Raw genomic sequence first — 15,623 nt, 5'->3', positions numbered from 1 at the left:
CAGAGTAGACTCCAGCTCACTCTCTGACTTAGCTATGCTGGTTCGGCAGTGCCAATAGACATGTCAAGTAGTAAAAACTCATTATTTTTAATAAAGTCATCAGCTAGGACTTGGGATATAGGACAGGCACCCAGGGCTGCATGCACAAGGGTCAGGTTAAAAGTATTGAGCAGGGTATAAAAGCCAGGGGAAACAGAGCCTGCGGCCACACCACCACTAGTGTACTCCTGCCTAGCATCTGGAGAGAGGTCAAGGATGGGGGAGAAGAAGGTGCCTAATTAGTGTGCTTAGGATCACATTTAAGTCCATGACTCATTTGATATCTCTATTCTCTGCCCACGCTCATCCCTTTTCACCCGGCACACGTGAGAGAATAGGCACACAAGGTGCTCAGTACAATAGGCTTACCCTTACCTCCTAAGACCTTCCACTTGTGACTGAATTGAATGGTGACTGCCTTACGCTCCGAGGGGAGCAGCTCTGTGGACTAAGCAGCTGACATATTGCTTTAGTTGTTTCCTAAGCATAAATGCATGTGCACTTTAAAAACTGTGCAGGAGTTGAAGTGAAAGTGAGTGGGTTTTGTAATACTAGACTGTTCTTTGCAGGGCAGGTGCTCCACTGCTCAAATGAGGGAAGCATCTGCTCAGGGCTTTGCTGTAGCCTCAGCAACTCCTGGCCTGATTACTTTTGCTCACTCTTCATCCTCTCAGCATCAGCACCAGAGATGGAGGTAATTCACAGCCCAGCAGAAGGCATGCAAGTGCCAACTCAATGCGCTCACAGCAGAACTGAAGGGATAGTCCCAGTGCTTTCGGGTCCAAAGTATTCAATGAACCAATGCAATTCATTGCTTTTGGGGGAGGGGGCAAGATGTTTTGCCTGGGGGCCCAACAAATTCCAATGTTATCCATGCAAGTAGTCCCAATTATGAGCCATGTAGCTGCAAGGCCATCAATTAGCAACCACCTCCTCATCTCCACTAGAACATTTGGTCATGGAGACTCTTTACTAGCCTTGGATCACACTGTGATTCAGATCTAAAACATTAGGTCCCAAATTTAGACCTCCAAATCTAGGTCCCAGTAACAAGCCATTGCTATTTCGGGAATAGAAGCGAAATGATTAGGCAGCTATTTTTAAAGGTTCTACCAAACCCTGAGTCACCAGTAACACTTTTCTTTCCTCTGTGCCTCCGACCCAGGTAACCCCCTTTTTCTAAGTGAGATCAAAGCACTAGTTGTCTCTGTACAGCTAAAGCCATATCTTGACTGAATACAGAGAGACCCAGAGGTTCAAGGAATCTCAGACTCTCATTAACTTTAATTATAACTCTGGGGCCACTATTTGCAGTTGAGCTAACCTGATCTTCTTTCCTTGGAGATTTAAATATAATGCTGCACCTTCAAGTTCAGGAAAAAAAGCCAATTTCCCAGCCTGAAATTCCAGTGGGTTGGTAAAACACACTGTCTCACTGGTAACAGATTGGGCCAGGTCCCAGTAGCTCATATAATATCATGAGCAGCATAATCTGTAGACTCTACAGGATCCACATTTCTTCAATATAATGTATTGTGGTTGGTTGTTCTCTATCTAGTTTCCCATATCACTCCTATTACTATCACCTAAGCTGCAGAACTGAAAATGGCAGCTGTCTTTCTCCTTAACCTGGTCAGGCAACTAAAACACACACCAAAAGTCAGGATGGACTGCGAGATACCCATGAGGTGAGATATAGTTATGACACTGGACTGGGAGCTATAGACCTGGGTTCTGTTCCTGGCCTAGCCACGAGATTCCCTGTGTGACCTGGCACATTACACAGGGCCAGGCCCACTAACTTCAATGGAGCTATGACAATTTATACCAACTAAGGATCTCACAGACATTAAGGCCAGAAGGGACCATTCATGATCATCTAATCTGGCTTCCGCACATTGCAGGCCACAGACCCCCTAGCTCCTTATTCTCATAGTATCTCAGTTCCCCAGCTATTATACTGCTCCTGCTTGCTATTGCTCTTGACTACTTATATTGCAAGCATTTCAGATCAAGGATTGTCTCTTGCTACATGGTTGTGTACACCTAGCACAATGAGGTCCAAGTCTCATCTGGGGCCTCTAAATGCTACTATAACACAAATAAATAGTAAAACATTTAAATGGCTGCTTCACAACACTTTGGGCCTGTTTTGCTAGCAGGATAATTGCATTAGAAAGAGCAATGTAGAAAACGTACCCAACCACAATCCACCAAATGGACATTACAGTATTAAAATAAACCAGAATTCTTCTTGAGAGCTGTACATTTATTTAAAATAATTCTTTCCTAGGTTGAATGACCTTTTACAAATCATGTTTATTTCACAGCTCTCTTCTAAAAAAAAAAAGCTTGTTATCAATAAATCTATTGAGTCAAAACAAAATAGTTACTGATGATAGCTGAAGTATACGAGAGTCCAGGGAGACTTTGAAGCAGAAATGGCAGGACATTTTCTTAGTGATAGTAACCAAAGGGTACTTGTCTGGGAGTAGCGAGCACAGATACCTCTCAGAGCTATTCTCTGAACTGATCTTAAGGTAAATTATATCTTCATGCAATCCACAGAGTCTAGAGTTATTCAGCTCAAGGGAAGTTACTAACCTGGTGATAGGTTGCTGTAGGGTCAGGAATAGTAATGAATTCCCACCCACACTCTTCCTTCCCGAAAAGGGCAAGAAAAAATATTTCATGCTCACGAAGGTTTCTCTAATGTCAGAGGAATCAAGATGTTTTGGGAAGAGGAGCACTGGTCACAAGCTAATCTTACAAACATTTGTTTTGTTAACTTGTTGGTTTGCTCAAGTCACATCAAGAGTTTTTGCTTCTTCCTTCTGATCATTTGGTGCTCATGAAAGAGAGAGACTGAGGGCTGGACTACACTACGGGGGGAAATCAATCTAAGATACGCAACTTCAGCTACGTGAATAACGTAGCTGAAGTCGAAGTATCTTAGATCGAATTACCTACCATCCTCATGGCGTGGGATCGATGTCCATGGCTCCCCATGTCGACTCCGCTACCGCTGTTCGAGTTGGTGGAGTTCCGGGATCAATAGGAGCTCGTTCAGAGATCGATATATCGCGTCTAGATGAGACACGATGTATCAATCCCCGAGAAATCATTGCTACCCGCAGTACCGGCAGATAGTGAAGACGTAGCCTGAGAACGTTACCTAGAATTGGCCCTGGTGCAGCTCTGCCAGTGCACCTCAATCTTGTCCTGAAACACAGCTGACTCTTTGAGCATGTTGTTGCTCTTGAACAGTGCTTCTTAAGCTATCTGATGTGGGGGACCGGCAATTTTTTTCCCCAATGTGCCAGGGACAGGTGCCATTTTATTATCCTATTCCACGCTCTTATGAGGAAACTCACTGCGGACTGGCAGCCGATGGCTTGCGGACCAGCACCAGTCTGTGGACCATCACTTTGAGAAGCACTGCGTTAGAACATATTTCATTATTCAATGGGCCTCGTTCTGCTCAGACTGGTTTTCAATGGGATAACTGGTACTGAGGTGCTTAAGTCTGGGGTTTAGGTACCTAAGTCCCGTTGTGGATCTGGACCAAGGAGACAATGTCACGGAGAGCTGCCATCTTCCATCCCCCTATGTACTTACTTAGGTAACACTCTGCACGATCAGAGCTATTTTGAACTCTATTCAGCAATAATAAAAAGCTCGTCATCATGGAGGCAGTTATTAAAGTTTAATATTTAACCCTTCCAAGAGCGGGAGCAGCCTATCCCTTTAGCCAGATGATACACGGTTAAAATAGACTTTCATTGTGATGAGATCTCCTGTGTTCAGTGCACATGCAGGGTGTCTTACACATGTTGCTGTGACAGCATAGCACTGTGCCCATTTGTAAGAGAGATGGATTATTTCACTGGTGCACAAGTACAAGAAACCATGTATTTCAGTTCATACTCCATCTAATGCAACAAGTGCCATCCTTCCTGAGGGAAGTTACACTGCAACAGCAATGCCATGTTATTGCCAGAGCAAAACTATGGACATGCTAATCCTGATGCATTTGTCTAATCATATTAGGGTGAAATTCACTGTTGTGCAGAAGGCCAACAAAATTCTTTGCAGTGCTGAAGTCTGCTTTCAGAGCCCCCCAAATAATCTTTAAGTGGTGCTTATGGCCTTGTGCTAGGCCTCTGCACAGCACTGAATTTCCCACATTAAGGCCCAGTATAACTGACAGTATTGTTACAGGGCAAGCAGCACAAAGCCGTGTCAGAGAACATTAAGATGGAATGAGAGCTTTTGAGAAAGGTAAAACGTGTTTTGGTGTGTGTTCTGGTTTTTATGACAGATTGACATTGATAAAACAACACGAATGGTGCACAATCAAAACCTTATTGCACAAAGCTAGAAACTATTGTTTGTATTTCCGGCCATTCCCATTGTTACGTCTGACGGATAACTGAACGAACTGCAGTGTCTGATATTTAAACATTCCACACCAAAACCAGTCATCTGGTTTTAATTAACACATTTCCCATACAAGATATGGGTAGTAAAGGGATATTTTTTCCCTTAGATATTTTGCTTCTGTTTGCTATCTAAGACCTACGAAAGAAAATATAAAACAAAGACTTTCTAACCATCTCTCATACCATGCTGTGCTATGTGCTTTTCTTATTTAAACGCCTTATTTCAGAAAAATGGGGGGCTGAATGAGCATCCTGAGATGGAATGAGCAGCAGCATATTTAGATACTGCTAAGTTTTAAGTGCTATGAAATTTTGCAATATATGGCCCTTATTATATAACTATGGCTATGTATCACACTGTAAAATGAAATAATACAGCATACTCCAGGTTGTTTGAGAGCCCAAATCAGCATGGAGAAAAAGTTGAAGATTGCAGAACTACATCAAACACAGTTTACAAGGTCAAACTATGGTTAATTTGACCTTAACATTTAATCAAAATTGCCCCTTACTGAAGGATTCTGCTAATAGGTTTCTGCTTTGAACTGATCTTTTCACAGGCAAGATATCAGGAAAAAAGCACCTGAAGTGTCTTCACGGATATATCTATAAGGTTGACTATCTCTGAGCATCCTGTACTACCACAAGTCCATTTATAGGTCTAATCCTGCACCCATTTAAGTCAATGGCAAGACTCTTATTGAGATCTGTGGGTTTAAGATTAAGTCCTACATTAGGAAAAATATTAGGCATTAGTTTAAGAGGTGGATGTACACTGGCTCAAAATCCCACTGAATGTAAGGGAAGCATAGATCAACATCCAAACTTTTTTATGTAGAGTACAGAGCAAAACCAGAACATCAGATCCAACTCTTCTTGATATTTGGGGAAGATCAAATCTAGATTAGAACAGAGCTCAGGACCATCTCTATGTATTTCTGTCAGGTTTTTTTTTTTTTTTTTTTAACGAAAAGTAACTAAGGAATCCTGAACTGAATGTTTCTAACATGAAACAGCTTGGGCTGGGTCAGCCTTCAGGCTGAGTTAATTTGACAGCATCTCTTTAATTTTCATAAGGACGATCATTTAAGGAATGCTGAATTGTAACCAAAACAGAAAATTAAAATGCAGAGCAAACTTTCAGTAGCATCCCAGAATAACTTTATTCATGATTTCATTGGTAAAGCCGCTTTCCTTCCACCTGCAGGAAAATATCACATGGTAGAAACAGCACTCAAATAGGCTGACCCTGTGAGGTGCTGGTGAATGCCTTCAGCTCCCACCAAGTTCAGTGGGCATCAAGGGCCTTCAGCCCCTTTTAGTAGCATTGGTCCCAATGCTAGCAGGATTTCAGAGCTTTTTCTGTAGCAGATGCAGAGATCTGGTTATTATCGCACTGAACAATAAAAAATTGAAAGACTCAAAGATTAAAGGAAATTAATGATCACTCCCCTTTTTTATACATTTTAAATGCTCAGACTTACTTTGCAGTGCTTACTACTAGTTTATTACATACTCCTGAGGCCTAATCCTTCATTTCAGAATGCAGGCAAAGCACCTGCTGAGGTGCTTCCTATCTGGAGGACTAAATACAAGTGATACATTTCTTCTTCCGATTGAAGTAAGGGTGTGGCCACATATATCCTAATAAGTACTTTTTAATCATTTACATAAATCATTATTTTAACTGGGACATGTCGTATTTGGAAACACTGTAGACCTTCAGGAAGAGGGTCCCCAGATTATCGCCTATGTTTCGAGATTCAGCTTCTTCCAATCCTCATTTCTGAAGTGATGTTGAAAATAGCTATTTAGTGCTGATAAAACATAATTTCACAGTATGATGATGATACAGAAAAGCTCATAAATTTAAATGAATGGATTTGATTCCAGTTTTGAACATTTGAATACACTTCATAATCCTCTCGCCTTCATCAATTTCGGCCTTTCATCTAAATGCCTTAAAGCACTTTATGAGCACCAATTAATTAAAACTCACATCATCCCTGTTAGGCAGAAAAATATTATTTTACAGGCAGGAAAACTGGGGCATAAAGAGGTAAAGTAACTAGACTAAGTTTGCACCAAATCAGTAGCATTTGGTGTGTACAGTATTTGAATTCTTTAGATTTCTAATGCTATTGTCCTCAGTTACTGATCACTTTACTACAGTCCTTTAATTTGTTTTGCTCAACTGGATAGGATATGGAATCCTAGTTAAAACTGCAAACTTTGTCCTTTGTAAAAAAATAATATAAAAAGACATAACCCCAAACAGTGGAAGCATTAAAAAAATATATAGTCACATTGTTCTATTTTTACCAGGTGCCACAGCAGTGGTGAGTGTTAAGCGACTGCTGGAGCGAACAGCCAGATCCGTTTTTGTTTTTTACTGAAACTGATTGACAAATTCTTCTCTTCTGATAACAGAAGAATGGTGGCAGCGGTCTCGAGAGGCAAAATCTGCATTCTCTTCGGTGAGCTGAGTGGTCTCCATGCCAACTGTTGCAAAGGACGGTGTAACAACAATCTGCTCCTCTGGGGATGGCCTTCTCCTGACAACAGACAAACACACAACCTTCAGATGTCCCATTGTTTCCCAATCTATCAGCAGCTGTGCTTTGAACTATATAAACAAAACAAATCGAACCTCTAATGCACAAAGACTTAGAAAAAAGGCACTAAAATTTTTTCTTGGTGGCTATGTGAGTTGCAGAACTCAGAGAACATTTTCCTTTACTAGCAAAAAAATAGTACCCTTGCTTACAAAGATTTTCTTAATAAATATCCCTCCTTTCCTTGGTTGCTGTCCAATTGCTCCAAAGTTCTTCAGCCACATAAAGTGAGGCAGAATTTGCTTCAAATACAGTTACACTTTGTGGATGCTAACAAATAAAAAGGATAGTCATATCTTACGAACCGTTTTCCAAAGTTTACAGGCAATGTGACTGCAGAAAAGTGAGAAGGATCTACTTCTAGTCATCCTGCTGGTAATGGAAAAGGTCAGTCAATGTAACTTTATTCTACAGTAAGATTTTTAGTGAGCTCTCTGTCTCCAGAATATAATCTACTGTATTCACAAGAACTTTTTCAAATTTTGGGGCCTAAATTTAGGCAACTCAGTATTGTCAATCTCAAGCATTCAAAAATCATGAATCGGGATGAAAAAAATCATGAGATTATTAAAAATCTCAAGATTTTTAAGCCAAACGTTAGGGTCTCTATTGTTGCCTCTGGTTTCCGATTCCTTAGGATGGCACACTCTTCATGATTTCAAGCTTTTCTCTGTGTCCCTGAGGTCTAGAAACTTACTATTTTATTTATTTATTTATTTATTAATGAAAGCTGAGATTTTCATGGCATCTCATGATTCCAAGAACTGGGGTTTGAGAAACACATCAAAATTCACATGACTCACAATACAATTGTGAAATTTGGTGACACTATTACATCCACATATAATATCTGAATAAGTAACCTGATTTTCAGAGGTGCAAAGAGCCCTCAGCTGCCTTAAATTCATTCAGCATCTTCCAAGATTGGGCCCTCAGTCTCGATAAAATGTCCTTTCCCCACCTTGCTTTGCAATTTGTAAAAATAAATCTGAAGCCAAACCAGCCACGATTTATTTCTGTGTGACATCCTGGATATAAAACAGCTCCAGGGGTGTGCTTTAAAAAAAAAAGCCGTGCTGGGAATTGACTGCAGGCAGTATTATAAGGCTACACTACCAGCTGTCTAAATTAGAGAGATTTCATCTTGTGACAAGAGATGAACAAGATCAACTTCTAACTTGGACTGCTGCCAGCCTTACACTGGATCCTTCCTACCTGTGTCTTGACCGATCAATACTACTGACAAAAGGCACCAAGGACTCTATCAAGCTGCCAAGCTGCAGTATAAGAACCTCTGGTAAAAGTGACACATCTACCCAAAGGTGTGGAACTGGCTCATTACAGGGAGAACATTGCTCTTTTTACGCCCACACGGTGGATTGCTAATCCGCTGCACTGCAGCCTTGTATTGCAGGAGTTGGGTATGGGATGGTCCACAGAGATTTGAAGTGGGAATAAAAAATACAGAGAGGTGTCAGGAGAGGAGAATCATTCTCTACCTTCGCAATGTGTGTATATAAAACAAATAATGAATGTGCATATAGACCTAGGGGGAACTGGATGGACACAGTGTACAGGACACAGATCCTCTTGTTGTGTCTGTCTCACTATGCAATGACTAATTCTGTCTAGCCTTTTAGCATGAACCCATCCATCCACCCTATTCTCATGCCTCACTTCATAACTCTTCTCTTTCACTCACATCATAATACAAACAAACAATGTGAAAAGAGAAAGGGAGAAACCCCTGGACCTAATAAGACACATAGAAAGCTTAATTCAAGGCCATTCCCCTTCCTTTGCCTGTATTTTGTCGAACTCAGGTTCTGATCTTGCTAACACTAATGAAGGTATGAAACTTTATTCCTGGGAGTAGTCTCAATGGCTACAGGAGTAAAGTTATACACACGATTATGGGTTTGCAGGACTGGCACCTTTGAAAAAAAGTCTTCAAGGCAGGTCCCTTGTCTTCTTTTATATAGGGGAGGCAGATTGTCTAGTGGAGAGGCCCCTGGGCTAGGAGTCAGGATATCTGGACTCTATTCCTTGATCTGCCACTGACCTGCTGGGGAATCTTGGCAAGTCACTTCATCTCCATCTCCCTCCCACCCTTTGTCTATTTAGACTGTAAACATTTTGGGGCAGGAAGTGTTGATCGCTATGCAGATACTTAGCACAATGCGGCCCTGATCTTGCTTGAGGTCTTTAGGTAATAAATAAATATCTAAAAAACACCATGTGCACCAATGAGGTTATACTAAAATACAACAAGAAACAGTCATCATCATCTATTCTGAATAGCAAGCTGTGTGGAACCTGGAACCCAACCTCTGCTTTCCTCCAGAAATTGACACTAGCCAGGATCCTCGCTAGCATTCCCATCCAAATTCTGGATTAGAATATTGCCATCTAGCACATACAGGGCTTGTCTACACAGTGGGGTGATTCACTCTGGCATTCTGATTTCTAAAAGGTACTCATGTGGTACACATTAATTGATGTGTGCAGCCTCTGCTGCGGTGCACTAAAGGTTCCCTAGTGCACTTTCACGTAAATAGGAGTAAATATTTATTTTTGCCAGTAAAGTAAGCGCATGCAACTCTGAATATACAAAGGGGGCAGATCTATTGATTTAAGTAGTAAATAGTTTTACGTAGTCACTTTCTCTAATCATATCAGCACTCGAAATACAAGATGATATCAGTTATATCAAGGAACTCCAATGCACCAAAAGAGGTGTGTAATAATTCTGCGACACACAGCCACATTTTTGCACAATTTCAATTGTTTATTGTTAAGCGTGAGCATTACCTATGTCACCACCAAGTGATTAGTACCAACCTGCATGAGTTGACCAAACCTAACCTAATCCAGCTGAGAAACCTGAAGTTAGCTGCTGCCCCTGCAGAGGGAAAACACATGAAAAGTCACTATGCTGCTAATTCTCTCATAATAGCTTTACATGATCTAGACTTGGAATAAAATCTCAAACAAATGTGCATATTGTTATTAGCCCTACTTACACAAAAGGATACAGGTTTAATAACTGTGAGAATGTGTTTCATTTTTTCCCATACATGAAAGCTTTTTAAAGATTCTCAAGAATGTACCCTGAATAGAGAACCATTGATTATTCCTAGACATAAGCTTTATTAAACTGGAATAATAATAATAATAATATCCCCTATATTTTCACCAGTAGATCTCAAAGCACTTTACAAAGGAGTGTGTATCACTATCCCCATTTACACATGGGGAAAATAGACACAGAAAAGTGAAGTGACTTGCCTGAGATCGCCCAAGCAGAGCTGTGTATAGAACCCAGAGTCCTGAGTGCCAGGCCAGTGTGCTAGACACTAGGCAACACTGCCTCCTCTACTGATACAGGTAGTGACAAAATGTAGTGATAACTTAAGGGGAAGAAAACTCAAAAGCATGTTCAAATTGTATAAAAAACAAAGATTGAAAAGCTAGGACATTTTAAGTTAAGGTAAATCTTTCAAATAATATGTTGGAAAATATGGAAAGATAGAGTTATGGTACTCCTAATAACTTTTACTCTGCCCCAATATTCCATATCAGAGATAAACTGAGGCTGAAAAATAAGGAACTGATGTGTAGAGGGTAGATGGGACATTCAACAACTTAACTGCTTATTTCTCTGTTTCTTACAATTTGCGTTCATAGGATCTGCAATCTAGCAACTTCAAGTCTAAATTATCCAAAAAGGATATTTTCAAAAGCATGCGAGTGATTCAGGAACTCAAATCCCATTGACTTTCAAGGTTCCATTGATTTTTGTCCTCCAAAATTTTGTGCATCCGCCCTCCCACACATGCACACGCAGAGGGCAACACATTGATCCCCACCACATATATACCAAGGAGGTAGCTTGCTTTCTGAACTGACTTTGGTATTTAATTTTGAACCTGTACAGTATAATCCAATCACATGCACAGACCTTTTCAATGCCCTTTTCCTTAAGAGTATCAGATTATGTTCCTCACATATTCCACCAGTTTAATTCAGAATCAAAAGGCCCTCTTGTTTTGCCATTACAAACACTGAGATTTAATGAGATACTTATTGTAATTCCAATTTTCACAGCAGTTTTCTCGGGTAGATTTATATCAACTAATTAGGTTTATTAAAGCATATTTATAGATTAGCCATTGATGTAATACATTTAATATCTGCAATTCCTACTAACGCTTAACACCAGTGTTTTTACTTATAGTAATTTGCTCTAATTTATTTTATAGCATAGCAAAACAGCTTATTAACTTTTAAAGATGTTTAAACTCATCAGAACCAAAAATTAATCTGCTAATGCTAAATTGTAGCCAGAGATAAATATGTAACGATGTTTAAAGAGTCAATTATCAAATTTTACTATAAGCAAGCAAGGAAACAAAATCTGCCATTTGTAATGTGTAACTCACATGTTAAATGAAAATGCCTTGATTTCAAATTAACTCCAATTAAAATGCAATAGGTATTTAAGATGATTTAATGCCATGGATTAAAAATACTCACCGGGGGGTAGTCCAGGACTCATTTGGCCAATGTAGAAATATAGAATAATTGCAACACTCAAATTAATGAGAGTGTAGATCCACTGAATGACAAACATGATTACAAGCGATCCGATTGCCTGTTGAAAACGCAGTGTCCAGGATTACTACACAGAGCATGATTGTATTTCACTGTTACGCTAACAAATATTTCCTGCAAAATCCAGAGGATGTTTTCTGCCATTTTTCTGATCTTGTGCAAGACCTGACAATCCTCTGGACCATGGGGGAGTATTACCAGCCATACAGGGGAGTTGCCCAGGGCAGGAGTTCATTCTTCAAGATGTAAACAGGCCAATGCCTTTGATGAAGCCAAACAAAAAGCGGCCTGTACCTATGGAGAATCCAGTATTTTTATTGAGTATGACAGTACTGGAGCTTTCAAGGTGTCATTTGAACATCAGAAACTCCACCTTTACCAGCACTGCCAAATCCTGTACACCAAACCACCCCCATTTTATATCCTACGTTCTGTGCCCCCAGTGCCTCCTCTGGAGTTTTAACCAGTAGCTCTGGATAGTCATAAATCTCCCGGGCGTATCCTACTGGTCCTCTGGTGTAGCTCTCCTCTGTATAATGGAGGAGAGAACTGACAGAGCATGGTTGGGTGATACACAGGGAGCGAAGACAGACTTCTCCGTGGCTCCCAACCCAAACAAAATAGAAATGCGCTAGGCCCATCAAAGTCAGCAGAATTTCAATGGGCTTCAGACCAGCCCATAAACCTGATTCCTTTGTGACTTTTTGCTTGTTTTTCGCAAATTTGGATGAACATTTTCCAAGTTTTTCACTCATCATATAGGCGGGTTGAGATTTGCCACCTTTCAACATGCAGCAGAATTTCACCCAAAGGTCATTATTATAATGATGAGAGAGATCTATGATGCAGCTGCCTTACAACATAATCATCATTATTACTACTTTCTTTATTTGCTTCCTATAGCACCACCTATGTGCAAGGAGCTGTACCAGTATAACAGGAGGCATGGCCCTGCCCCAAATTGCTCACACGGAAGAAAACAGAAAGATACGATAGACAGGAGAAGGGAAATGAGAAGGGACTCAACCTAGAAGTAAAGTGGTCAAGGTAACTGCTTAGTCAACCCTTTGTATTATCAAACTCTGTATTACCAATTTAAAAATATAGGGTATAATTTCAAAAGCGTCTAGGTTTCATTTTCAAAAGTGATTTAGGAGCCTGAGTCCCATTGTGCCTAAGTGACTAAGGCCCAGATCCTGAAAGGGATTAAGATGCCTAACTCCCATTCATTTCAGTTAGGTGCCTTTGAGGGTATGGGCCTAGACCTCTTTCAGAAAGGGACGTAGGCACTTTTGGAAAATGTATCCATACAGAGTATCCCCGTTATCCTGAGGCACACCATCCATAGAGTCCCATAGGTGTCAGGGTAAATGTGGGTTGTCAGGAGGTGTCTGAATGGGGGTCAGAGTAGTGTCTTTGCATGCCAGCTCAGGAAGCATGTTTCATGTCTGGGGGACGGCATGGAGATGCTTGTAGGAGAAACAGTTAAGCAAGTCAAAGCTGGCATTACTGCCAGAGCTGAGAAGGCAGAGAATGGGGCAGACGAGCAAGGGGTCAACAAGTATAGTTATAGATGTGCACATATATTATTAAGCTTCCATATCAAGCCTTTTAAATCACTGTGTACCTACCCTGGCCCCAGTTATCCACCATGATCTCTTTTCAAGCCAAATCATTCCACAGGAGCCAAGTCTGCTTTAATGACAATGGCAGAATCATCTCTTTACACAAATGTAAGAATTCCCCATACTTATGTGGAGTGTTAACCACAGTCGTGATATAGGAGCTCAGTATTTGGGAACCACGCTGTTTAGTGATCCAAAATGCAGGTGTCAGCTTGCAACTGCTTAGAAGATTTCATCCACTCAACAAAAATACCTGACATTCATCCCACCCATCTCATCACAGTTCAGCAGGGACTTTCTCTGGCAGCTAGCATTTGGTGAAGATGAGCTACTGAGCAACGTGGTTTAAATTTTGATTGCCAAAGCCAAGCTAAAGATAGTGGGTAATTTAATAGGTGCACTGTATGTTGTTTAACTGCACTCACTATACATATACATGAAAACACGTATGTGGAGACAATATCCATGTGATAAAGTGCAAAGCCGGGTGATAAATTCATTTATCATGTACCTCTGACCACCTTTTCTGCCATCTGCTCGAATCCATCTCCCCAAGACTTATTTGCATGTTCAACTGCTTCAGACACTTATGATTTTTTTAAGAGAAATGTTTCCCCTCCTTTCCCAAAGGTGGGATTTCCCTCCAAAATTACTCTTGCCCTAGGTCTGGGGAAAGCAAAATTCTATGCGGTAACGGTTCTTTGATACATAAAAATGGCATGGCTTCTAAGCTGACATCTGACTACACTGCATGGCTAGAAAGGGGAGCTTCACACCAATGATAAGGGGGAGATTCCCAATGGAACTAGTCATGTTCTTTCTGGTCTGATGGCCTTTTTAAGTCATTGTCAGATATTTTGATGAACTGCAGTGAGCCCTGTACAGTGGGATTCATGCTAAGTAAGGCACCTGGGCTTTACAGGTGGAAGGATAAAGATAGTCCCAATCAAAATGCAAAACATTCCTAAAATAGTTTTCTGATACATACGTGGCACATACAGAATGGATGTGGTATTCAGATTCTAGCAGCACAAGTCTGGATTAGACACTTCACTTCTGAGTGGCAAAACCCTGAGTAAACTGTGCTCATCACCCAACATTAGTGCTTCTGAAACCTTTATAGCACAACACATAGGAATTGCCAGACTGGATCAGACCTGTAGCCCAGTATCCTGTCTCTGACAGTGACCAGAACCAGATGCTTCAAAGCAAGGGTAGAAACCGCACCATAGACAGATGTGGGGTAATGTGCCCCTCGTGAAGGTTTCACCCTGATCTGTAATAACTAGAGATTAACTTAAGTTCTGAAGCATGAGGTTTAATCAACTTTCCACAATTTTTCGCACAATGTATTACTATGATATACACCATCATATAGTCGTATATCACTTTCAGTAGGACTGAACTTTACGGGCAGCGAAGCGTCCAGAGGCACCCCTAGACTGAACAGCACTCTCAATGGCAGGAAGGCAAGTGGATGCATGTGACATAGGCAGCACACAGATTCCTCAGCCCGTAGCCAGAAATTTGAAAGAATCAATGGACCCCCAAATGGCTAATTGTGGAATCTCATTTTAACAAAGTAGCAAAGACGGCATTCTTCTGCCATCTACGAAAAGGACTCACAGAGATGTGCACACCCAGCCATTGTGATCAACCAGGTCTTACCGACTGATTCCTGGAACTTCACAACTGCTGGTCTCTCAAAAACCACTTTGAGCAAAGTGCAGTTGCCTCAAAATGCTGCAATGAGGTTAATCATTGGTGCAAGATATCACAGCCATGTTCATCTCATTCACCAATCACAGCCTGGGCTTCCAATGACATTTCAAGCTGATTTTACACTGTCTTGTTCGTAGTCTTGTTTTGCTTATTTTGCCAACGGCCTACATTTTGTCTTGCTCCTTAGACCCCAGTTTCTAACTACTATGGGCCACATTCTACTCTGGGTTACACCACGTAAATCCAGAGTAACTCTGGATTTACATCAGCAAGACTGAGAGCAGAATGCGTCCCTTTCTTCCTAAATATGGATTGGAAGCAGGAAGTCAGCTCCTAGATTTGGACTCTAAAATTATGGAGTTCCCACACAATTTAAATAAGATCAATCACTTCTGTCCCTTTTTGACTTTTAGTGAGATCCTGGTCTGGCCTGCTCACACATGAAAGGGAATAAGACAGCATACGCCCACTATTTGCATTTTGTGGTAGGTGAAAGCATCCTCTGCAGAGTCACTAAACCCTTTCCCACTGGCCCTGGTGGTCAGTGTTTGGGCGAAGCGAGAATG

General features: G+C 40.9%; 1 protein-coding gene across 5 annotated transcripts in view; it reads right to left on the bottom strand.

Moving 5' to 3' along the window:
• Positions 1-5,627: 5,627 nt before the first annotated feature.
• SLC12A8 (solute carrier family 12 member 8) overlaps positions 5,628-15,623 on the bottom strand; it is a 105,264-nt gene continuing 95,268 nt past the window's right edge. For 4 of the 5 annotated variants that reach the window (XM_032793981.2, XM_075070283.1, XM_032793982.2 and 1 more), the window contains 3 exons: positions 11,633-11,750; positions 9,938-9,998; positions 5,628-7,036 (listed from right to left, as the gene is read on the bottom strand). In XM_032793981.2, coding sequence (XP_032649872.1) covers positions 6,871-7,036; positions 9,938-9,998; positions 11,633-11,750 — 345 coding nt within the window. In that variant the 3' untranslated portion in view covers positions 5,628-6,870. The remainder of the gene's footprint in view (positions 7,037-9,937; positions 9,999-11,632; positions 11,751-15,623) is intronic. The other variant, XM_075070282.1, reaches the window with a different exon arrangement.

This window comes from Chelonoidis abingdonii, chromosome 10, assembly GCF_003597395.2.
Source record: "Chelonoidis abingdonii isolate Lonesome George chromosome 10, CheloAbing_2.0, whole genome shotgun sequence".
Taxonomy (NCBI): domain Eukaryota; kingdom Metazoa; phylum Chordata; order Testudines; family Testudinidae; genus Chelonoidis; species Chelonoidis abingdonii.
The sequence above is the reverse complement of the archived record's forward strand: the minus strand, read 5'-3'. Positions and strand labels throughout refer to the sequence as shown.